Genomic DNA, 24,718 nt, shown 5'->3' with positions numbered 1-24,718 from the left:
CCTGTTTCATCACCAGTTACCAGTGAACTGGCAGGCGGGTTGTCATTGTTGATTGGTCACTGGGGAAGTATTTATGCAGTCAGGGATACAATAATACAGAGATAAAAGGGCTGGTTAAGAAATAGTCTAGGCTCCCTTTTTTTATTCTGTTGTCTACTCTGGGGAATGTAAGGCTGAAAAGCCCTCAGATTGCATTCACAGATCATATTGTATAAGTCACAACCCCTTCTATCTAGCATCCTTTTATCTAACTTCCTTTCAAGTTTTTACCTACCACTTGCCAAAGTAAGCCGATGAATAGAGTTCTGTAGTCCGTGTGTGTGTGTGTGTGTGTGTGTGTGTGTGTGTGTGTGTGAGTGTGTGTCTAGACAGCCTGAGGAGTATGGATTTACTTCTACTCTTTTTCTGCCTTTCAGGGCAAAGAGAGATCTTAAGCATTTCCTGACCAATTTCTAATTTGCAAGGATACATCTTATGAATTAGTCCAACATCAAATATAATAATAATCAATAATTTGCAATATATATATGTTTGGCATTGAGATTTAATGCTTCAGGACTACAACTAGTCATAATTCATGTGTGTGGAGAATAACTCCCATCTACCATGAACAGTGGTTGGGGATTATGGGAGTCATAGTCCAAACATCTGGAAGGTATGAGATTGCCCTTCCCCCATGTGCCTCTTTCATCTCTAGGTGGGCATCTCTGAATGCAAGTGACATCCATCTGGGAAGTAGATTTCATTCATGGGCCATCTGTTGCTAACCGGAACACTCTGGCGCAGCAGCGATTTGCTCAAACAGGAACCTTATTTGTTTAAATTCTATCCAGGAAGAGCTAATTGCATGTTTCATTATACAAATTCCCATTACTACTTCCCTGGAACAGTTCTAGGAAGTCCTTGGAGATCACTGGATATGAACCCCGTCCTGCACGGCCATGGTTGGCTTCCTTTGTTTTCATATCACCATGCAGATGTAGCTAACCAGTGGAAAGAATTTCAGTTCAGGTTCCAAGAGATGAACCAGGGGGGCCAACAGCAAACTGCCCCCTGTTGTATTTCCTTTCTCAGTTTAGCATCACCCCCAGTCTTCTGGAGCTGCCGGTATCCAGAAATGTGCCTCAGTTCTATCCAGGTTCTGCCATTTGTACAGCTGGCTTTTTCTGTTGCTTGGCTCGCATTAGCATGACCAGAAAGCAGCCTAACAGCATGGAAGCTTTGTTTGTCATAGCTTTATTTATTTTTAGTTGTTCGTGTTTAAGTATCAAATGCACCAACCTGCCCTTTAGATGTGAAACCGCCCCACAAAAAGACACACAGACACACTGGGGGAAAAAAACAGAGGAAGAACAGACACCTCTGAAAAGAAACATGTTTCCCCAAGAATTATTGGGGCGGGGAGTTCCCCCTGGATTTTTCTGGCCCCACTCCCATGTTTTCCCAATTTTATCCAGGCTTTCACTTCTCTAACCTTGATCTTGATCTAACCTTCTTCTTGCCTTGGTCTTCAGAGATGGGGGAAAAGCTAATAAATAAAGAAAAGACTTGTAAGATCAGCCATTTGGGGTTGGCCTGTATCAGTTGTACAACCTTGGATGTACACTTTTTAAATGAGTCTGTGACTGTTCTTTTCTTATCCCATTACCTTCTCCCACTCCTGCTCCAAGGAATAGACCCCACCCTTCTGTATAATCCTGAATCATCTGCTCCCTAGCAACCAGTTGCCATTAAAGTTAACAAGCATATGATAAGCTTGAAATACTTTCTTTATTTAGTAGGCATCACTTGAAGTCCCTGGAGGTGTGAGGAATTTAGCTGGGAAGATATTTTAAGTATTTGCCTCATCCTGGTTACAAATTACATAGTAGCTGCACAATCTTATACAATACATGCTCAATCTGAAGCAACCCCCACTAAATTCAGTCAGGCTGCTCCTAGGCAAATTAGCACAGGATTGCAGCCTTGATGTATTGAAATCAGAGGACCTATTCTGTCTAAACATAGAATTGCACCCTAAATCTTTGTTAAGGCCTACAGAAAGACAGGCCTCCTGACCATGGCAGTGTCTGTCCCAGAGCCAAAGTTTTAACGTCTCTGTTTGATTACATTCCTGAATTCATGTGTGTTTAGCATTAGGAGCAGCGACTTATATCAAAGCTATTTTTTTGTTTTTAAAAACATGCATGTACCGACAGATAGTCATGCAGATGTACAAATACACATTTGCAAAGGTTCCAGAACCAATGTTTTCCTTGTAATGCTAAAACAAGGGCAGCAGGCGTTCTGCAATGGACAGTTGGCATGGGTACATAATCCTTTCCTTTCCTGATGCTTAACCCAGGCAGCCGCTCCCTGGGTCAGCTTGTTATCTTGCTTTTCCCCAGCTGGGCTTACAAACTGGAATTAAAATAGCCTAACAAGGGGAGACAAGTGGTGGGACCACTAAATAAGGAGGAAGGAGATCCAGTGACTGATACGAGGGAACAGACACAGATGCTAAATGACTATTTTGCCTCTGTTTTCTCCCCAAAGCAGGACGGGGGAGATCCGCATAGGAGATTAGATGAGGCTGGGGACTTAGGGGCACAGATTAGAGTCACCCCCCCCCTGAAGTTGAGGGGCTCCTCAGGGCATTGGATATTACAAAGGCGCCGGGTCCTGACAAGTTACACCTCTGGCCTCCATTTTTGAGACCTCGTGGAGAACGGGTGAAATTCCAGAGGACTGGAGGGTGGCATCAGTGATCCCAATTTTCAAAAAGGGTAGTAGAAAGGACATGGGAAATTATAGACCGGTTAGCCTTATGTCCATTGTAGGAAAAACAATGGAAAGGCTCATAATAGAGAGAGATCTAGTGATGCTAGATAGGGAAGGGAGGCTGACAGCCACACAACACAGCTTCCGCAAAAACAGGTCCTGCCAGACAAACCTTGTGGAATTCTATGACAAGGTTTCACGATGGCTAGATGGAGGGGATGCAGTGGATGTGGTTTACCTGGATTTCAGCAAGGCCTTTTACAAAGTGCCCCATGATATCCTGGTGGAGAAACTGAGGAGTTTTGGGATACACCAAAGCACTGTCCGGTGGATTAGGGCATGGTTGACTGACCGAAAGCAGAAGGTAACCATTAGCGGGGAATCATCGGGATGGCGGCCAGTGACAAGCAGGGTCCCCCAGGGCTCTGTCCTGGGGCCAATCCTGTTTAATCTTTTCATTAACGATATGGAAGAAGGGGTGAACAGTCTGCTGATCAAATTCGCAGACGACACTAAAACTGGAGCAGTGGCCACAACTGAGAAGCAGGTACTCCAGATCCAAAAGGATCTGGACAGACTATGGAAGTGGGCAGGAGACAACAGGATTGCGTTCAATGTGGATAAGTGCAAGGTCTTGCACTTGGGGCATAGGAATAGCTGTCATAAGTACAGGCTAGGTGATAAGTGGCTGGAGAGCAGCACTTGTGAAAGGGACCTCGGGGTACTGGTTGACTGCAGGCTAAACATGAGTCAGCAGTGTGATGCAGTGGTCAAGAGGGAGAACGCCACCCTTGGTTGCATAGCCAGAAGTGTGGCTTCTAGATCAAGAGAGGTATTACTACCACTCTACACAACTCTAGTGCGCCTGCAACTGGAGTATTGTGTTCAGTTTTGGGCCCCTCATTACAGAAAGGATATAGCTAGGTTGGAGTCACTGCAGCGTAGGGCCACAAGGTTGGTGGCCAGTTTGCAGGGGATGCCATATGAGGCGAGACTGAGGGAACTGGGTCTCTTCAGCCTGGAGAAGAGGAGACTCAGAGGGAATATGTTGGCGGCGTACAGGTATGTGAGGGGATGTCACATGGAGATGGGTAGAGACCTGTTCTCCCCTGCAGGGGAAGGCAGGACGTGCTCCAATGGAGCAAAGCTCAGGGAGCCAAGGTTTCGTTTGGTTGCCAGGAAGCACTTCCTGACAGTCAGGACCCTGAGGGTGTGGAATGGGCTTCCACGAGAGGTCGTTGAGGCCCCATCGGTGTGGGTGTTCAAGGATAGACTGGACGTCCACATGGTGGGCATGTCGTGAGCAGAGCCGACAGGTGCCGGACTGTCAGACTAGATGGCCTGGGAGGCCCCTTCTGACTCGCTCTGTTTTCTTTGTTTCTATGTTTCTAATGTGAGGACTGTAGGAACAACTGAGCTTCCAGAGAGCCACTTTTGCAGATGCCCTCTTTACCTCTGCATTCATGTTAGCTTGGAAACCATGGGGTTGAGTATCTAGAATTTTCTGTAATAACATGCAGTTCTGCTCTTGATAGCAATTTCTTTATCTGGGAATGAGAAAGGACAAGAAAGGAAAGGAGAATTCTGCACTCAATTGCACCTACCGTTAGAATAAAGGTAGGAAGCTAATGGCTCTGGTATTAAAATTAATGTGCGTCTAAGTGCTGTTCATGGGTTAATGTAAAATGCTGGCTCTGATAGCAAGAAGTGTTCTGACTGGAGCATGTACTTTACATGAAGCATGCTATTTCTACTGTCAGTGTCTTGGGTGCTTTTGTCATTTCATAGCTTTCTGTGTGCATTACTCAATAACTGTGTGTGCTGTATACTCAGGGCCATTAAAGGGAGCCATAAGCTTTGTGATGATTACCTGTGAACAAAGTCAAGTTCAAGTTTCCTTTTGATGGCTTGGCTTCTTTCAGGCTTAAGTCTTCTCTAGGTGCTTTTCAAATAAGAAAGACTGCTCCATTAGAGAATTTAGTGGTAACTTTTCTTACATGTACAATGTGACACATTTGTAATATTCAATGTTTTCATTCACAAACAAAATATGGTGCATGGCCACCAAAAGGTGAAGCAGAAAAACCTGCTAGGCTTCTTAATAGGCTTTTGTCTTTAGCCACTAGTAGAGCTACATGTGCAATTGTACACATTCCTGCTTCAGAGTGAAGTCATGGCAGGAATGTGTACAGTTGCACATGAGGTAATTAACTAACTCAATTCCCATTCATTTCAATGGATCTATTCTGTATAGGACTGACATCACATAATACTTAAGAGTGTCTTTTACAGACATTTTCTGGTGCATGAACCGTGTCCTTTCATTTGTGCCTTCATCACAATCTGCTGTACACTTGACAGCATTTGATAGATGCTCCTGCCAGAACTCTGGCTGGAGTTGGCTAATCAGAAAACATAACTCTAATACTATGTTGTGTGTTTAAGAGCCAGTTTGTTTTGCAGCACAATACAAAATGCCATTCCTGACTTGCAAAGCCATAAATGGCCCAGGATCAAAGTATCTTAAGAATCACTTCCACCCATAGTAATCTGCCCAGGCCTGAGTTAATACACTACACTCTGTTTTATGTGCTTTCAGTGTCTGATGTACAATGGTGCAAGCATTAGAGCCTTTTCTGAGGTGCTTTATGTACCACCCAAATAACTTTGTTATTGGGTGGTTTGAAAATGCAATAAATCAAATACCCTCTCAAACGATGTTTGCTTAGACCTGTCAGGGCTGTCTTGGGGGAAGGTTTAAAGGACACATAGTAAATCCACAATTCTACCCAGATAGAACTAAATCCAGTCTTGTGCTCACTGAAAAATGCTGAGACTTGTAGGCTGTTTGTCTAGATATATATAGGATTGTGTCCTAAGTTGTATAATAAGACGGTTGGCTTTTAATTCAGCAAGTAGCTAAGACTTATCTTTGCCAGCTCACATGCACTTGCTTTTCACCATTTCTGTACTTTCAATTGTATATAATGTCACTACCTTAGTTTACAGCCTTGTGTATATTGTTCATTCACACACACACTTGCCCAATCCATGCAGTCAAGTTGTTAGTTTAGGGACTGGCCCAGAATATAACATCTCAAGGTGGATCCCTCAAAGTCTGACTCTGAACTGGAAGAAGAGCTGGGGTAGAAATCCTTAGCTGAAATGCCAGGGTCTGCAAACCCTGGGATAAGCCAAGTGGCTGGTGATAACCAGACCACCCCTGGTTCTGAGGGAAACATTGTTGAACAGGCTTGGCCAGAGAGAGAGGGGCGTGTAACGTAATCAGTCCCATTCTCCACTATCAGGTCATGAGAGCAGGCAAACGGGTGTCATGTGGCAACGTATAATGGGAACGCACACCCTCATGAAATCAAAATTAGTGCAAACGATTTAAAATAAGCAGAGGCTAAAATATATCGGGCAACAAAATTTCACAGAGTTACTGTGGATCTACATGTTGCACAGAGTTTTGCTTTAAAACACAACATGGCAGCAGAGATACAGTTTTTAAAACTGTGGCACTGGAGGATTTTCTGGAAGAGCAGGATAAAGATGCTGTAAATCAATAAGATTGTTTACCCCTTACCATCAGCTCTCATTTGGCCTCTCCATTTCATCACACTAGAGTCTAGAAACTGGGCTCAAATCTGTTGGCAGCTGTGTGTATACAGGGGAGCAAATTCTTTCATGTGTACAGGACAAATGGAGCTTCAGTCTTCTGTTCTTCTCCATTCTTTCCTTAAAGAAGCTTGCATGCAAGCATGTATGGGCCTGGCAATGATAAAAATAAGCTACAAAGAAGGTCAGTGCATCACTCTAGCAAAGTGGTCCTTAATCTGGTTAAAATTGATGAGCACGTTATGGCTTTGAAACATCTCAGCCTGTATCATGGGAGTATTCTGCAGTCATCGGGTTATTCCATACCCCTCTTTAATCTGACTCAAAAAGTCTGTAATACTGATCTCTGTATTTCCTATCACATCTCTGACAAAATTGACTGTCTGATGTTTGATTCTTAATACAATTAAGGCATTGTCAAGCTGATGCCGAATGCGTTAGCAAGGCAAGTCTCCTCCATTTCTCATTTGACGGATTCCTGGTGGAATTTATTGGATTAGCAAAGTAGCCTTCCTCTTTTGAACACAAGACTAATCTAGTACAGAGCCTTTCCATGAGAAAATTCCCTAAGGCAGCATTCCTCTACCTTGTATCCTGCAGAAGTGTTTCATTATGAAGACTGGCAGGCCCAAACAGATGGGGGCTGCCAGGATTTGTGGTTTGGAGGTTGTCCTAAACTGAAACCATTCTTGTCTCATACACTTTCCTTAATATCCTTGAGAAAGACATTTTCCCCTCCATCCCAAAGTAGTTCATTATTGTGGCCTGGTATCTGAGGGATGTTTTTTTCCCTCCAACCCATATTTATGATGCAGAAATCTAAAGTAACAACAAGCCAGCAAGGCTGCATGTAGGTCTGCGTGTAACATAAGCCTTTCATAGCACATTCCCTTTCGGGATTTCTCTCTTGTCTTTTTCCTTGTGACAGTTGCAGTGGACCTGCCTGCCTGAGCCTGAGGGGGGTGGGGGGAGGGCTAAGATATGTTGGCTCCTGTCCCCATTGCTCCTGCCAGTCATATGATGGGAGAATAGCATAACTTCCCCCACTGGAGCAGCTTCCCATGTAATGCAAACCCGACAAGGGTCATTTGTTGCCATGGTTAACACGCCACCCCAAACCCATGGTCTGTAGGGTTGATAGGTAGCCTGTAGCACACAAAGCCACTCTTGCCAGACTGGTCACATGACGCAACAATAATGCAGATCCCCCTAACACACAAAGCAGGGGAAATAATCTACTATGACATATTTCTCCCTTTGTAATGGTGCATACCTGGTCAGTTTGCAGTTGAGCGGGGTTGGGTTGCAGTGGCTGCACTGGGTGCTTCCTACCCACTCTGAAGCTTCCCACATGTCCCTAGGCAAGCCAGTAACTGGGTTCACATGACACACTAAGCCACATGGAGTTGAAGCCACAGTGGCTTCACATGTTGCCCAAACCCAGTGTCTTTCCTTTGTGGGGTGGCATCTTCTGAATATGAAGTCACACTAATGGCTTGTGGCTTCTTGTAGGGTTTCATAGTCACAGCTGGACTTGCCATGTTGTACAAACCAAGATGCCACAGAAAGCCCAGGTGAAGCCCCAAAGCCTACAGAACTGCTTGGCAAGAACAGTTTACAGCTCTAATGCCCAGCCAAGTTACTTCTCTGCGGTGGCACCCAATCTATGGAATGCGCTCCCCAGAGAGGTCCACCTGGCGCCGTCGTTATTTATTTTTCGACGCCAGGCGAAGACCTTTTTATTCAAATGTCATTTTAATTGTTAATAGTATTTATTCATTTTATTCTTTGGCCAGGGCGACTTAATTTATACTGTTAATTTATATTATTTTATGGAAATTTATTTATGGATGTGAGCCACCCCGAGGCTTCGGCGAATGGGGCGGCATAGAAGTCTCCTAAATAAAATAAATAAATAAAATAAAAACCTGTGTCCTGTTTATACAAGTAGCATCTTGCCTTTTTTGGGTAGGATGACAACATGTAGTAAAAGCTGTCATCCCAATCACCCAGGCATCATTTATGCAAACAGTTTACTGCATGGATCTGACATTTTGAATGACAAGTTTTAATCACTGCAATTGGTTGATGAATCAACTAAGTTTTAGCTGTTTATTTGATGGGAAAAAGCATAGGAATGCAATAGCATGCTTGCCTATTTGTAAGGCCAGTTCAGTTCCAGGGTATGATTGTAATATATACTTACCCAGACCTTTAGGTCATCTACTGAAGTCCTTCTCCATGATCCACCTTTAAAAGATGTAAGGAAGGTGGCTACAAGGAGAAGGGTCTTTTGGCTGTGGTGCCCCAATTATGGAACCAGCTCCCCAGAGAGGTATGCATGATGCCAAGTTTATATGCTTTTTGGCACCAGGCTAAAACCATTTGATTTTCCCAATATTTCAGTTGCTCAATAGGAAAATTTATATCTCATTTTATATTTTTATATTGCCATTGAATTACCTGGGATTGATTATTGTTTTTACTTGGTTGTATCATTTTTTGAAACTGATGTTCCTTCTTTGTTGTAAATTGTTCAGAGAGCCAATGGCTAAGCCAACAGCATATAAAACTTTTATAAATAAATAAAATGGATAATATGCATGAAAAATACTTCTTTCAGTGGTAGTTTTGCTTATTAATGGGAAATTATCTTTCTTCCAATATCTCAGATAGACAGGTCTATTGTGGTAATGCAGAGATGGAAGAGTCAAATGGTAGATGATGAATTAATGAACTAAAATGATTGAATTGGTTGCCAGCCCCGGTACCCCCGTGGTTCTAAGTGTCCAGGTGTTAATTAGGCTTTGGATAATTTGAGATTACATTAAATCTTTTTTTCAAATAGACAAAATATTCAAAGCCCCTTAGTTTCTATTAATTGATCAGTCAGAGGGAAAACTGCCCTCTTGGAATTTGCTGCAAATGTAACCTTTTCATGAGGTTAGTCTGATTCAAGACATACATGTAAATCCTCAAATACTCAAGGTTGCCATCTTTTCAGCTGACCATTGTAACTGTGCCCTTAAACAACATCTCGAAGTGTGTGTCCACCTGTGCATTGGGCAGTTATTAAAGGCATAAGAGCAGACAATACAAGGTGGTTTTGGCAGCTTTAAGCACAAATGTTTAGAAGCCAAAACCAATAAAATCAATTGTTTGTGTTTTCAAGAATGCTTATGATTGGAGGAAAGGAACAGATTGGGGGATCATTTGGTTTAAAGAATTACCTGACTGAATTTGAAAGCAAAGTAACAATATTTTTATTCACTTTAACAAATTAGTGTAGTAAAATAGTGAATATGGTATAAACTAGCAAAAAAAAAGGTTATTATAAGGTAACTTAGGATCAGTGGTAATGCCATTAATAACTACTTGCAACAAGTCCTAACAGCAATAAACTCATTTCCTAGAACCTTTCTCCTTAGCTATGTTATAAAAGAACACTTATACAACACTCCTGCACAGATTTAATCAGAAGGAACTTCAATGAGACTTACTCCCTGGTACATGTTATAGGATTTCAGCATTAAGAAGAGACACCCTCTTGGTAAACTATCACCATTACTTTTACGTCTTTCCCTTTAAAGCAACTTGTAGCAATTACAGTTTGCCCATGTACTTTGCTTGCATAAGCTGATTGATGGAATTTTTTCAGCATCTGAAAAGGAGACTTCCAGGATAATGTCAATTAGATCCAGATCACACCCGGACCACACAGAAACATGCCAGAAAGCCAGCGCATCTGGAATTCCTTTGTAAAACAGCCTGATAGTGTCTAATGGACATGGTTCAGTTTTCATTATGTGCGCTTGCATTGTTTCCAAAGACGTCTCAATATTGGCCAATCTGCCTGTGTCAATAGAAGCACTTTTAAGGATAGAATTCTCTTGAAGGAGAAGGGCTTACACTGGTTGAGTTCACCTGCCATGGTAAGTTACCCTACAAATACAACCAGTCCCCTAGTTAGAAACGTCCCAATAAAGAACAACCACCTCCTACAAACAAGCAAACCCAGAAGTCCCACCTTGTTTTTAAGTGGCAAGGAGGGGAAAGAAGGAGGAGAAGGGAAGGGAAGGGAAGGGAAGGGAAGGGAAGGGAAGGGAAGGGAAGGGAAGGGGGAGGCTGGTGAGTGGCCAAGTCAGAACTAGAAAGTAACCCCACTGCTAACCTCCCCTCCAGGAGCACAATCAAACCTTGACTCTTCAGTACCAGTCCCATCTCCATCATCATCCAGTTAATGTTAGACTTAGCATTAGGTCAAGAAGTGTTAACCATTAATAATAATTTTACTATTTTTTCTGTCCTATCTAAACTATTTTAAGAATTCTACTGTATTCTTAAACACATACATACAGATTCTCTCTCTCTTCAGTACCTGTAGTTCTTCTTCGTGGTGCCTGTGCATCACACATAATGGGGGTACTGCACCTGCGCGGAGCCTGTTGCCGGCCAGGATACCCAAGCTGCAACGGTTTTTGGCAGGAACTCCACACCCCTCCCCCCTGGTGCTATATAAGGCGGAGCACCCGCCAGTGTGATCCGACTTGCATACAAATTCAACTTAAAGATGATCTCAGGAACCGAACTCGTTCTTAACCTGGAGACCAGGTTGAATCAAGAGTGAACTGGCTGGTCACTGAACCACCCATGGTAAGTGCAGCAGATGACTGTGGGTGGTTCCCTCATCCTGGTTCCCCCTCATCCCCCCAGGAGATATACTAGGCAAACTGGCAGTTGAAGCTGACATGTCTCCCCTCCATACTCTGGCTGCACACAAATGCTCACACATGAGAAAAAAATATTTGTCCACATTCACATCTGTGCAGGGAAAAGGTGGCAAACCATGAACAGCCCATCCACTGTGCTGTCAGTGGTTAGCACTTTGAACATTGCAAATTGCAACATTCAGGAGGAAAAATGAAGTGAGGAAAGGGGAGGAAAGGGTGCATTAAGAGAATCAGGCTTACGTTGACAGCACAGATAGGGAAGTGAGCCAGTGGAAGCCACTCCAGAGCTCTGCTTGGGCATTGAGTGAAGCAGCTGCCAGTAGTGGTGGCTTGTGTGAACTTGGCAAGAGCAGCAAAGGTTTTCTCTGCCACTCTTGCTGAGTATCTCCATAGCCTTTTCCAGCAATCCATGAAGTCATCGTGCTGAGCTCAGACAACATGACAAGCCATCGTGGGTGAGAACAGCCACGAAACATTCAAAATGGCTCATTCATGAAAAATAAGCAATTCTGCGGAAGCCATACTGAATTCAGCTGGCATGATAACCATTAGTGAGTCCGTTCCTTCATTTATCTAGTTCAGCATGGATGGGCGGACAGTGACTCCCTGATACAGAAGACACTTTTTTTCTGGCCTGGAGATGCCAGGGAGTTAATATGGGGGCAGTTTTTTTGCATGCAAACCATGTACTCTGCCACTGAGCCACACCCTTTATCTCTGGCTATCAGTATCCAGCCTCTGTTTATTAGGATCAGATAGGACCGTATACTGACACAGAAGGAAAATAACCCCTGCTAAAGCAGTTTCAGAAGCAAGAACAACATTCTTCTATTTCTGTAGCAGTACAGGTCAGCCAAGTGCCTTTCTGTGAACTTGGCTGACCTGTTCCATTCCAGAAAAGAGTGTTTTATCTTATTTCTGGTTGCTTTAGGAAACAGTAGCTTCCTGTTGTGCCAGTGATAGGACTCACTGGGTTTGGGCTGCATTAAATACTCTGCTATATGCCCACTTACCTGGGACTAAACTCTGTTTCCTATAGTAAGATTGAACTTCCAAGATAATGTTGAATTCTAGGTAACTGTATACATACATTTCTATTCATGAAACACATTTTTTCATTTATAAAATGAATTTTAATATATTTACATGGTTGATGGAAAGCATAAAATGATACAGCATTCAGTAGATCCAAATAGTTTACATGAATTTTAATGAATTTTTTTTTCTCCCTTGACTGTCTGTGACATGTTCAGTGATGGTTTGCATTCTTCCTGTAACTTTTCAAGAATCTCATAAACTAGCAATGCAGATTTATAAAGTGTGTAATTCATAATGTGTAAATATTAGGAACATACATTCTTTTCTTATTCTTTTGAATGCAGAAGCAGATTTTGTGCTAAATGGGTAATTGGACTAGCAAGATGTAGACATATGTTTATGCCAGAATTTAATACTAGGTAGAAATGTAAAATGCACTTTAACAATGAAGTGAATGACTAGCAATGAATAGGCCTCTTTTCTGTCTGAACATGCACAGGATTGTACCCAAGAAGAGCATTTAGGCAGCTCTGCCTGGTGAAAAGTCTCGTGCTCTGCATATCTTTGGAATTTCACCCAAACCAGAGATATTTCATGGAAGAGGCATTAGTGACTCACTGATGCATTGGCCTACAAACCCCATCATTGCCAGTAGGCACAATGACTGGGAATGATGGGAGTTGTAGGGCAACACATTGTTTCCATATATTCCATATTTTGGAAAGAGTTTGCATTGGCTAAATTAATGCATACGTTACTGAGAATGCTAGAGTATATACTGAGAATGGGTGCTAGGTATCAGTAAGGGAAACCTATGCTTCATCTCCTGCTTAGGTGGAAAATACCTTTACAGCCTTGCCACGTCAGTATCTTAGCCATTTGCCTCATTTTATTTAATATCTTTTTCTGCATTTGTACCCAGGTGTTCTTTCTAAAGGAGCTGAACTTGGCTATCAATATCATTCCCAAAAATAAATACATCTATCAATACCATACACCAAACTACGACGCACACCTCTTCCCAAAAGCCTCCTGCTTTAAGAATGGGTGACTAAAGTTAGCCTCATTTACCACTAAGACCTTCGTGGCAGCAAAGTCTTAATTACCATTCTGTCCACTTTTCACCTTGTGGTGATTCCTAGAATTATTCACCTTAAAATTTCTTGGATTTTGCTTGTTTATGTGCACTCTACATTGTGAGCAGAACCCAGTGCTGTACCTCTGCAAATTCAAATCGCACTCACAGAGCTCAGCTGAATCTTTCCTGTTTTGCCACTCCTTGCTCATTATGCTGATGCAACCAGTTGTACAACTGGATGCACAATTGTGCAAAGCAGGTGTGCAGTTGGGTGCATAGTGGGTCCAAAGCAGTTGTTCAGCATATCACACAAGAAGTGTGACTACTGTGTAAGCAGTAGCCAAAGTGGAACGCACAAAACATTGCACAACTTCCAGGCCTGCTATAGGACTTTGACTCACACCCCAGCAACAGAAGCTAAGTTAGGTCTAGCAAGCAGCCATTTCTTTTAGAAACAGCCTATCTCATAGGATTATTGTGAGTCTACACTGTTGCCCTCTGTGCATTGAAAGGTGAAATATATCTAATAAACAAAGAGCTTTATATCTGAAATGAAATGTAGGGTGCTTACTTGCACATCCTCTCCAAAAGGAAATACATCACCCCAAATGGTGGAAGAGGGGAAAGATTTCCATATCCTATTTATATGGCTTTGTCCAGATTTAGAAAGAATGAGTACAAGCTGAATAGTTACACATTGCATCCTGCCGCATCGGGAAAACTGTGGCCAGGTGACATGCCCTGGCTCAGTCTGCTGTGGGTACTTCCTGCTGATGGGCAATGTCAGGTGCCCTCCTGCTCTTCCTTCTTACAGCGCTTCCTCTTTAATGAGCTTGGACTGGTCAACCTTTCAAAGAGAGGACTGTCCCTTGACAGCCCTTTACCTCTGTAAAGTAGGACACATGGAAGCTTTGCAACCTGAGTCTCTGGATGTAAGCATCACAACCAAGGGTTGCTGCTGTCTGCTCCAAATCGCTGTCTTTGATCTGCAAAATTGAAGGAGAGACCCTTTGGCACAGTCTTGTTATATTTAGAATCCCACATGTGATGCTTCCTCTTTGGAAGGAGGCCGGTTTTCTAGGAGAGGGGTGGAGATGGCCTAATCCTTTCTTGCAAAAGTGGTAGGAAAGAAGGCAAACTAATTTTCTTCCCCAACCCTACTTTTATGTTGAAAACTCTGCTCATGTCATTGTCATTATTCTCATGAGGCGACAACCTGAAGGGAGACGGAAATTTGAAGGTGGCAAAAGAACTATAAATATGGTATTTCTAGACCTGTACACCATCATAAAGTAATTTCATCCTATGATTTTATCTAATTACTATAGCTCAGCGACATTACCCATAATTCTTAAGTCTCTTTATGGGCCTTTCTGTTTTGCTGTTTGCTTTCAGGCCCTCTCTTGCCACTTTATGTTAAAGCTTTATAGCAGCCATTTTAGGAATAGCATTTGTAATATTTAAAGAGATTGTTTCCATATGATGAATATTCAAACTGAAATTCTAGCTCTTATTATAGAGAAATAATGAAGTACACATCAACATGATGGAGCAATTTAGCCAATGTAATATACGCCGAGAAAAGTGATACCCTGTGCAGTTTAAGCAAATAAATAAGAAGAATTACTGAGAAAAAATGCTAACAGGGCAGTGTTTATACAGCACGCACAACCAAGAGCTTTGTGAGGTTTTGAACTTCCTTATGCAGTGTTGTTTTTCAACATTTTATCTACAACTTTTTTAACAAGCCAAGCATCACAGAATCCAAAGTTTCACAGGAAGAAGTCCCAAACTATGTAACCAAAAAGGCAGCTTTTGGAAACTGCAGTGTTAAAGTGTGTATCATTTAGAGGTTATTTTTACCTTTTTTTCCAGTGACCTCTCTGTGCAGTACTCTGTGTGAAGCATCTTGACAACATCCTACAGCTAGGAGAGAAAACCACACAAAACTGATTGTCATGGGGCCTGTTTTTGATATCACAACTTCTTGAAGGATTGTGATAGGAGTGTGGACTTTGTTCCAGGCATACATGTATAGGAATTCCATATACTTTGCCATTCTGGAAAAACAGTAAGGATTTGTTCTTTTAGGGAAAACTGTTGCAACGGACAGAAATTCTGTACACGCCAGTGCTATCCTGATCAGGGTAGACAGAAATTTCCCTGTCAACAGGGCTGTATTTCTGTCTGTACAGAAAATTGCAATTGTATTCCCAGCCCATCTCTTGATTTGGAGGTTCCAGCTCACATTCCAAAACACCCACCTTGTGCCTGTCTTACAATTAGGAACTACAGATAACACCAGGAAAGTATGAACCCCAAGAAGGGCATGGTTGCTAACAGTGACGCAAACATACATCCATCTTCTGTGACTGTGCACTTTTCCTACTGGAACTTTACTGGCACAAGTTGCATCTGATAGGATGAGCTTCTTTTAAAACCAAGCTAACTGTGAGTACATTTTTTGGCTCATAACAAAGAATAAGGATGTAGACCCACCTTTCCCAGTTTCCATCCAGCATGACCAGTGGTCAGGAATGTTGGAAGCTGTGATCCAAAGGCTTTAGAGGGCACTAGGTTGAGAAAAAATGCTGCAGACACTCACTCAAGAGTTTGAGCAGATGTCGCAACTGGGGACTATGCAGACATCAGTGTTAGGCAGATGGCGGTATATTTCTGACCGTAGTCTCATACTAAGCCAGCATATTTCTGCAAACTAGATGCTGGGGACAACCAGCTGGGAGAAGGCTTTTGCCTTCATGTCCCTTGTGAAACAGGGTGCTGACCTACATGGACCCTTGCTCTAGATGTTGGAAAAATCTAAGATTTGCAGTGAATTCAAACAAGTTTCAGTTTTCTGAATCTGACCTGTGGATTCTGCCGCAGGCCAGGTTCTTCCGAGTCAGTAGCTTCTGCAGACTTGTGGAACAGTTTTTCAATTTTGCATTAGTGCTAAGTGTATTAACTAAATCAGATTAGTGCATTTGTTCAAGCACATATTAGCAGTAATGCAAATTAACATGAGTAGAACAAAATTCTGCTAAAAAACCTGATGCCATAAATAAATGAAAGACAGAACAGAAGATGCCCGATAGTTCCGCAAACACCAGTGGAATGTATTTAACCAAATCCCTCCATCCCTGGAACTAGCGAGAACTAGGCAGAGTGCTGAACTGGGGCTTGGGAGGTCTGGGTTCTGGTCCCCACACAGCTGTGAAGCTCATGGGGCCAATCAGTGATGTGCAATCATACCAACCTCACAAGGCTGTTGTGAGGATAAAATGGAGAGGAACATGATTGTGTAGGTTCCTTCCAGAGAAGAAGGCATGTTATAAATATAATACGTACATGCATACATAAAATGGATCCAAGAGAGCTGGTTCTTACCAGCATGATCAGATGTGTATTTCTCATGGTAGGAAGTCTGTGAGGATACCCCCCCCACCCAAAAAAAAAAAAAAGCCCAACAACTAACCAACCAAACAAACCCAGCCCAACCAAAACAACCCTCAATTACTTGGAAGAAAATAGTTCTACTAGTGCATGATTAATCAGCTCCTTGCCCTGAAAATCATCTGGGCATAGACCATGAATACTTGAAAACTGCTTTGAGGAGTACAGAAGAAGCACTCAAAGGTGAGTGACTGATGTCTGTCCTCTGGCAGCTTCTCGACTTCTCCCCTAGAGTTGCCAAATTTCTAGAAATTTTGAAGCCATGGGAATAAACATTTTTCCTTTTTTCTAGAAAAAAAATAATTTTGGGGAAAAGTATTCAATTTTCTTTTTGTTTTTGTTTACTACTCTTTACAGATCTAAAGTTGCTTTGTAGGTTTAGGAGTGAGTTCCCCAACCTGGTGCCCTCCAAATGTTTTGGATTTGAGCTCCTATCTGCACGTTCCCATCAGCATGGCCAATGATCAGGAATGCTTGGAGTTGTAGTCCAAAACACCAGGAGGGCCCCAGGGTGCTTTTGGAACATAAACTATATTTTGTATAATTCATTTTGTTCATGCAATGATCATTAGAATTCAAAACAGAATAAGCAATACTTTTAAATTTATTGTAAGAAACATAATCTTATCAGCAAAGCAAATTATACATAGTATATATTTAATTTCCTATTTTAAGCCTACCCAAATGGAACAGAAAGGTGGCATAGAAAACTTAAAATAAGTGACTAAATAAACCTACATTCCCATAAGTGATAATTCTGCAACTCAGTGCAGTCGAAACTTATATTACTGAACATTTAAAAAACCAGGCTTTACATAACATTGAAACTGGATTTAAATAAATTACATTTTCCCATCTTTCCATTTGGCTCTATGTTTCATATATGTGGTCAAGACATGATTTTACAGTGTATTTTGCTTTTGTGTATTCTTTTAAGATGAGATGAAATGAGAATGCTGATGGAAACCTTGCTTTGATTGACGGAGTTGCTGAAGCATCAACTATAGCGATGTGTGACCATCCTTTCCTTTTCTCTATCACAGTTCCTAGTCCGTTCAGGAATTTGCAGTCTGCTCATCTTGGGAACTGCATTGCAGTCAGCGGGCCATGAGTCACCCAGTTGCCTCCTGCCTTGGCTACATGTAGCAGTCTGTTCACAGAGAGTGAGGGAATTAATGCATTTCAGGCCTCTAAACAACTGGAGCAATTTGCTTGCACCATTTTTTGAAAGACGTTCAAGACTGCATGGTACAATGTGCTTCTTCCAGAGCAAGCGCTTGCTGTACCCAAAGACTGTGGTCTGTTGGTGTGCGTGGAAACCTCTGCTATGAATTCAAGTGCCCATTTTAGGTGTCTGTTTTCAAGATCATTCCTAATAGACACCCCCTGCCCCATCTCTCTAAGAACCGTGGAAAAGTGCACTTCATTTGGGACGTTTTCCTTGGGCTTGACTGGGAACAGGAAACTCAACTTTTTCATACAATTTTCATACATTAACTTTCCTACCATAGGGTTTCCGATGAATTTGAATATCTTTACGATTAAACAGACTGAACCAAACAGTAAATCGGTTCTACTTCAGCTTGTTCTTCTCCTTGTGAGGTTCTTGCAAAAGAAACCGAAGGTGAAACTTACCCTGGGTAAGCTGCTTTAACCACTGTGCCATTTGTACAAGATGTTCACAGCAGTGCTTACCTTAGTTAACCATCTTCCATAAAAAGTGATGAAGAAATGTGTATAAATTTCCAGAGACAGGCCATGTTGTACTCCTTCAATTTAATACAGCCTCTCTTTAGATATGTCATTAATGGGATGGAAGGGATCTATCTAGCTGTGCACCTTCTGAAATGTCATTTTCTAACTTTACAATTGGCTCACGGTTACTTTTAGCCTTTGAAGGCTATCTTTCTGGTTTTTGTTCAGTAGAATTTCTTTGCCTTGAATTGGTTGAAAAGGGTATCGGACAAAGATCAGAAGGAGGCCCTACTAAAGGTTATTTTGTATACAGAAAAAAATGACATTCACTACATTTTCCTGGGAAATAACCAGGTAGCTTTTCTAATAATTAATTCTTTCTGTAGAGATATTGAATGAATTTTGAGTAAACTCTTTTCCAATGTAAATAGTTTTTACGTCAAAGTAAATAATGATATATGCTCAACTTCTCAGTACTCATGGACAAACTTCACTAAATCCATGCTTCTGAAAATGTCAGTAGATCTTTTTTAGAGTGGATCAAAAGCTTTTCAAAGAGTTTCGTACCAAAGGAATTAAGAATAAAATATAGCATCTTCCATTGCATTTCTGGCAGCTGTTTTAGCCCCCTTATTGATCTCAAGTGTCACTACCAGAGAACAAATGAGTGCATTTTACATCCAAGAAGAACTATTACTTTATCTAATGTTTTCTGTGTCTGAGCCCATGCAATGATCTACCACGAGGTATAGAGTCGCATACATTCGGAGGTCTGGATTTCATTTTGGAGAAGCTTTTGAGGGCCACATTCTACTGTTGGACAGGTCTGGAAACAAAAGGAACAGGGACAGAATTCCAAAAAATGCCAGCACGTTATAGCATTAGAGAAAGCATTTCAGCCTGTTGGAAAAGGGGTGGGAGAGACTGCAGAAAAGCAGTGAAATTCAGTGAGAGGTGATCAGGGGAAAGACAACATGGCCTTCTGAGAAACTATTGAAGACCAGATTTGGTGTTATCCTGAAAGTTATTATTTTGACAAAAAACATGCTTTTTTTGTTTCAGTGTAATGTGTTATGGAAACGTATGGAAATTGTATCTTGTTGCTGTCATCGTTCTTTTAATATATTCCTGGACAAAGAAAAGGAATTTAGTGTTGCTTATTATACTTCCTAAGCTTTACAAATTCAAAGTCTCAGCATAGAATCAGAGTTGTAGGGGTGTCTCCAATGGAAGAGAACCCAGTGCCTCCTGAGTGGTTTTATTATAATTATTATTGTTGAAGTGCTCATACCATTATACAGTGTTTCCCATAATCTTCTTCCCTGAAATTTCCAGCCATTGGTTTATCCTGTCCTTTGGAGAAACAAAGTCTGCTCCATTTGCTGTATGGCAGTCCTTGGGGCATTTCGAAACTTCTACTGTGTCTCGGGTTGTATGAAAATTTCATTTCATTTCAAAAATCACTCAGAAAAAACCCTGTTCACATGCCCAAAGAGGAAAATGTTCTCTGAAAATGTTCCCAACGTCCTGAATTTGTTTCACATTTAGAAAATGTCTACTTGATAAATGCAGAAATTTCTGCATCCTCAGGTCAGTTTGTGAGGAAAATTTGCACAATTTTGCAAATTTCTACATACTTGGGAATTGTTTCCACAACATTCACCTTCAATAGCTGTTCATTTTCTAGTTTTCCTGGTCTCACCCAATGATTTTAACCATGAGGCTAGCAGTGAGCTGATCTTGGTCCCATTTTAGTGAGCTCAAGCTTCACTTTGTTTGCCCATTCCCAATCTTGTGTCTTCATGATTTCCTCTCCAGGCTAAACCTACTCAGTCCTTTGAAACATTCTTCGCAGAACTTGGTTTCCAGATCCCTCACTATCTTAAAGAATCTGCTCTGGACATACTCCAGTTTTTTGGTGTGGCATCTTAAAGTATGGGCTCCACTTGATGAGAAATAACATAGAAGTACTGTAGGAGAATTGGTAGCTAAGAATGTGTCATTCTCACCAGGGATGAGAAGGAAAGAGGGTTGGGTGGAGAGTAATATAGTGAAAACCACACCATCATCCTTCAGCTCTGCAGTTGCTCACTCATTCTAAAATTGCACATCTTGCATGCATGGTTCAAATGATGTTGCAACCTATGGCAAAAATAACTAGGAGGAGGAGTCATCCCCATCGTGATAGACTGTAAGCAGTGGAAACCAGGACCGCACTAAACCAAAGCATATTAACTTGTAGACAAAGCGTGTCTACAAGTCGGTAGATACCTTAAAACCAGTGTGGCTGTGGAAAAATAAATAACAGACCTGTTATTATGCAAGCAGTTATCTTACACGAAATGCAAGTTGCTGGGAAATTTAACATGCTCCATTTTCAGAATAGCAGGCTTTTCAGGCACCTTCCTCAGTAGCTTGATTTATTATTACTGCTATTAGTAGAAGTATTAATTTTGATCCGGCTGTCAGTAGGATTGTCAGAACATTTTCTCTCTCATCTGAATGAGGGCTTGGCTTGACTTTTATCCATGAAGTGAAATGGAGCTGATCCAAGTAGCCAAGTGCTTTGACAGATTAAGAAGCGCTACATCTCTGGGGTGATGGAAAGCCAGCACAAGCTACCAGTCTTTCATTAGTCTCTTGTCGGAGTTTTGGTGGGGGAAAGAGGAGAAAAGGCATTGCAGAGGAAGCCAACAGCTTAATCTTCTCAATTTATGTTAAAAATAAGGATAAAAGGACAAGCTTCTTGACATAAGTCGGGAGTTACGATCCCGGATGGTAGAGAATGTCATTACATAAGCTGTTTTCCTCATATATATTTTTATCTTGCCAGCTGAAGTTGCCTTATGGGCCTATGGGTGATGGTGTAGGAGTTGCTTGTGGCTTTGTGTGTGTCTCTGGAGACTGCAGAGATAATCAAAAGATTCTACAGAAGATCTTTTAGAAGGACATTGTGTAGAATTGCATTAATAAAAAACCATAGTTTGCAAATGTGTCTTTACTGAAGACTACTTTGCTATTACTTAACTAGCAACTGGTTCTGTATTTTCAGTTTCTATACATTACAGTGCATGTGTCCATGGTTGTGCATGTGCACATTGGGAAAATCTGTACTTTGAGAGTCTACAGCAGGGGTAAACACTTGGTGCTCTCCAGATTAAACCCTAGCTATCAAAAGATTTAGGGTGGATGCCAGGAAATACTTCCTGACAGTTAGGACCTCGAGGGATGGAATGGCTTCCACGGGAGGTGGTTGAAGCCCCATTGGTGAGGGTGTTCAAGGATAGGGTGGACATGCACATGGTGGGCATGTCATGAGCGAAGCCGTCTGGAGCCAGGGGTCAGACTAGATGGCCTGGGAGGTCACTTCTGACTCACTCTGTTTCTGTAAGCAATGCTCACACTGGATAAGTGTGTGAGTGTGAACAGAGTGAACTAGCAATTTCAGGCAGCCAAATATCTACTCTGTACTAGCCTAGTAGACTCCTGGCTAATTGTGCCATCACCATATGCTAAATAAATAGGAATGGTGGTCCAGAACATGTGGAGGCCATGAGATTTCCTACCTCTGATCTACTGACATGACCAGCTGCAGAGTGGGCTTGACCTTGGTGCTGAATGAACCATCTTCCAGTGCCTTCCCTGAGGAAAGTTTGGAGGTTGGGAACAAGAGAGAAGGCCTTCTTAGCTGCCCGACTTGTGCCAAATCCTTTCTGCTGAGGTCCAACTAGCGCTAATACTGTCATCTTTTTGGTGCCAGGTTAATGCTTCCCTCCACTTCCAGTCATTTGTGAATATATGATGGGACTTTTAGTGTTCTTATTTATTTATTTATTTATTTATTTATTTATTTATTTATTTATTTATTTATTTCCATTTCTATGCCGCCCCATATATGATGGGGCTTTTAGTATTCTTTCTTTCTTTCTTTCTTTCTTTCTTAGTTAGTTAGTTAGTTAGTTAGTTCCATTTCTATGCTGCCCCATAGCCTGAAGGTTCTCTGGGTGGCTTTTTATGACATCTTGGTGTCTTACAGTAACCCTTTTAAAGGTCTTTTGATTTTTTTAATGCATATGTTAAAGGTTTAAAAAAATGTATTTTTGAGATGTAGTTTTTGTGAACTCTCCAGAAGCTTTGGTTACTGGGTGGCATAGAAATGAAACAGATTTTCAGTTTGGATGTATTTCATAATTTTGATGTGCCTGGGAAAGTCTGTGCTTGTCTGCTGGCAAACAAACAGGCAAATCAACCAGCTGTGGCTAATTTGAAGGACTGGACATTCGGGTCCATGTGAGATGAGCCGTTCTTTTGCACTTCTGCCCAAGCACCAACACAGTAGCAATTGCTAGCATGGATGGGCCAGTTCTCCTCCCATTCCCTGGTGCAGCACAGGTATGGAATGGAAGGAATTTACATGATCCAGGTTAGAGATGGGAGTATGTGCAAATCAATTGCAGCCATTCAGCCTCTGCATTTCTATAGCATGGACTTTTTTCATTTTAGATTCATACCCTGCAGCAGACCTATAAAGATTCCTCAGAGTACCTTACAACATAGAATTAAAATATGCAACTACAATAAATGAAACTCATTAAAAATGCATCAATACAGAACCAAACAGTGAACTAAAAAAATCTTAAAACAGCACAGACATTGTAACAGCAAAATCACCTATGAGCAGCAGACAAGATAGCAATTAAAAATCCATTGTGATCCACCAAATGCTTACTGGAATGGAAAAAAGGGTCTTTAATATTTCCTTAGAAGACGGTAATAGAGCTGACCTAATGAGTTGTTGAAGTGGCAGTTCTATAATCTTGGAGCTTTTGCTGAGAAGTCTCTTTTCCTTGTTCCCATCAATTTGACACTAGATAAAGACAAATGAAACCCTGCAACAAAATGTTGCAGTATGTGCATGTGCTAGTTGAGCCTGATGCAGGAGTCTTCATTTCCTAGTTATTTATTCATTTAGTTCCATTCTGTGACTGGAAGAACAACCAGTCGCTGATGCACAGGGCTTTTACCCGCAATTTAATGCTGGATCCTGGTCTGAAAGGAGCTCTGAGCAGGCAATTTATATAAACAGATTTTTGCTGCAACCTGACAGGTACAGAGGATTGGAAATGCAAACCAGCCTAAGCCCCAGTGCTGTCCTGCAATAAGAGCAGTGAAGATTTACTGCAGGGCTGTCCTAAGCCACTGTTTCAACTGCCTCGTAAACCGCAAGGCCATCACGGGTTGACACGTGCCCTCGATCGCTGTACACCCTTGTCTGCATCACACATGCACTTGCATGTGTCCGCACAGAGTGCTGAAAGAGGGTCTGGGCCGGCATTTAGCAGGATCGCAGTGCACAGGCAGCAGAATTCGGCACTATGTTTCAGCACAGTAAGGAACAAGAAAACTCGTCTTCAAGTCCAAAATTACAGATTTGGGGTTAAATCCAATGTTCCATTACTGGAAGACTGCTACTGTAGCCTTCTTCAACCTGGTATCCTTCAGATGTTTTGGACTTCATCTCCCATCAGTCCCAGCCAGCACGGAGGGTGAGCAGGAGGGTTGGGCATTGCCCAAAACAGAAGCCATTTGTAAGCACAATGGCCTTCAGCACCGAACTTTTTTTTTTTTTTTTTTTACACAGTTCATCCTTAGACCACATTACACACATTACAAGATATGCATGCATTACAGGAGAGATCAAACCACTTGTTGATTCATTTCTATCCGACCCCATAGCCAAAGCTCTCTGGGTAGTTTCCAGCAATATGGTACTGTATGAGGTCTAAAAGGCCTAACGTATAGATAGCAAACAAGTAGCAGAAGATGCTCCAGTCCTCCATACACAGTGGTTTCCTTTTCAATCAGGCTATTCTTCAGAGAGAAACCACGAAGTCACTGCAAGCTGGAGTGGCAGAACGGCTGTTTTCGGCCCCAAATGAAAAATCAGACGGTGGCACAATGGGAGCATTTGAAGTGGGAGACAGCCAGGGAAAGCTCTGAGAGCAGCATGAAGCCTCTAGACTGGTTGTCAAGTGGTACTCTAGATACCCTGCTTGACCACTAGTGGTGGAGTAGAAGCAAGCAGATCCTATGGATGTTACAAGACTCCTGTAAGTCTGGTACGGCCAGGGTAGGACATACCGTGGTGGCTTCTCAGCCTCCCCCTCTCCAGATGAAATTGGCTGTCTAGCTGCGTTGCAGGGCAGGAGAAGCGCACCTGGGCAATGGTGTCCAGAACCTGCTGAGTCCAGAGGGTCAAGGGTGACCTCACTAGCTAGGTACAGGGAGGGTTAGATTTCAAGGTAATTTCTGTTCCTGCTATTTGGGATATACTTAGTGTATC

The 24,718-nt window shown here is 42.0% G+C and overlaps 1 protein-coding gene across 3 annotated transcripts in view; it reads left to right on the top strand.

Annotated features, from left to right (window-relative positions):
- Window positions 1-24,718, top strand: part of GALNT18 (polypeptide N-acetylgalactosaminyltransferase 18) — a 332,287-nt gene that overhangs the window by 142,940 nt on the left and 164,629 nt on the right. For 2 of the 3 annotated variants that reach the window (XM_044425516.1, XM_044425518.1), the window contains exon 1: window positions 16,736-18,320. The exons of the other annotated variant lie outside the window; for it this stretch is intronic. In XM_044425516.1, the coding sequence (XP_044281451.1) occupies window positions 18,008-18,320 (313 nt within the window). In that variant the 5' untranslated portion in view covers window positions 16,736-18,007. Of the gene's footprint in view, window positions 1-16,735; window positions 18,321-24,718 lie in introns of those variants that run through there. 3 annotated transcript variants of the gene reach the window in all.

Source organism: Varanus komodoensis, unplaced genomic scaffold (genome assembly GCF_004798865.1).
Source record: "Varanus komodoensis strain SLA01 unplaced genomic scaffold, ASM479886v1 scaffold16, whole genome shotgun sequence".
In the NCBI taxonomy this organism is placed as follows: domain Eukaryota; kingdom Metazoa; phylum Chordata; class Lepidosauria; order Squamata; family Varanidae; genus Varanus; species Varanus komodoensis.
The sequence above is the reverse complement of the archived record's forward strand: the minus strand, read 5'-3'. Positions and strand labels throughout refer to the sequence as shown.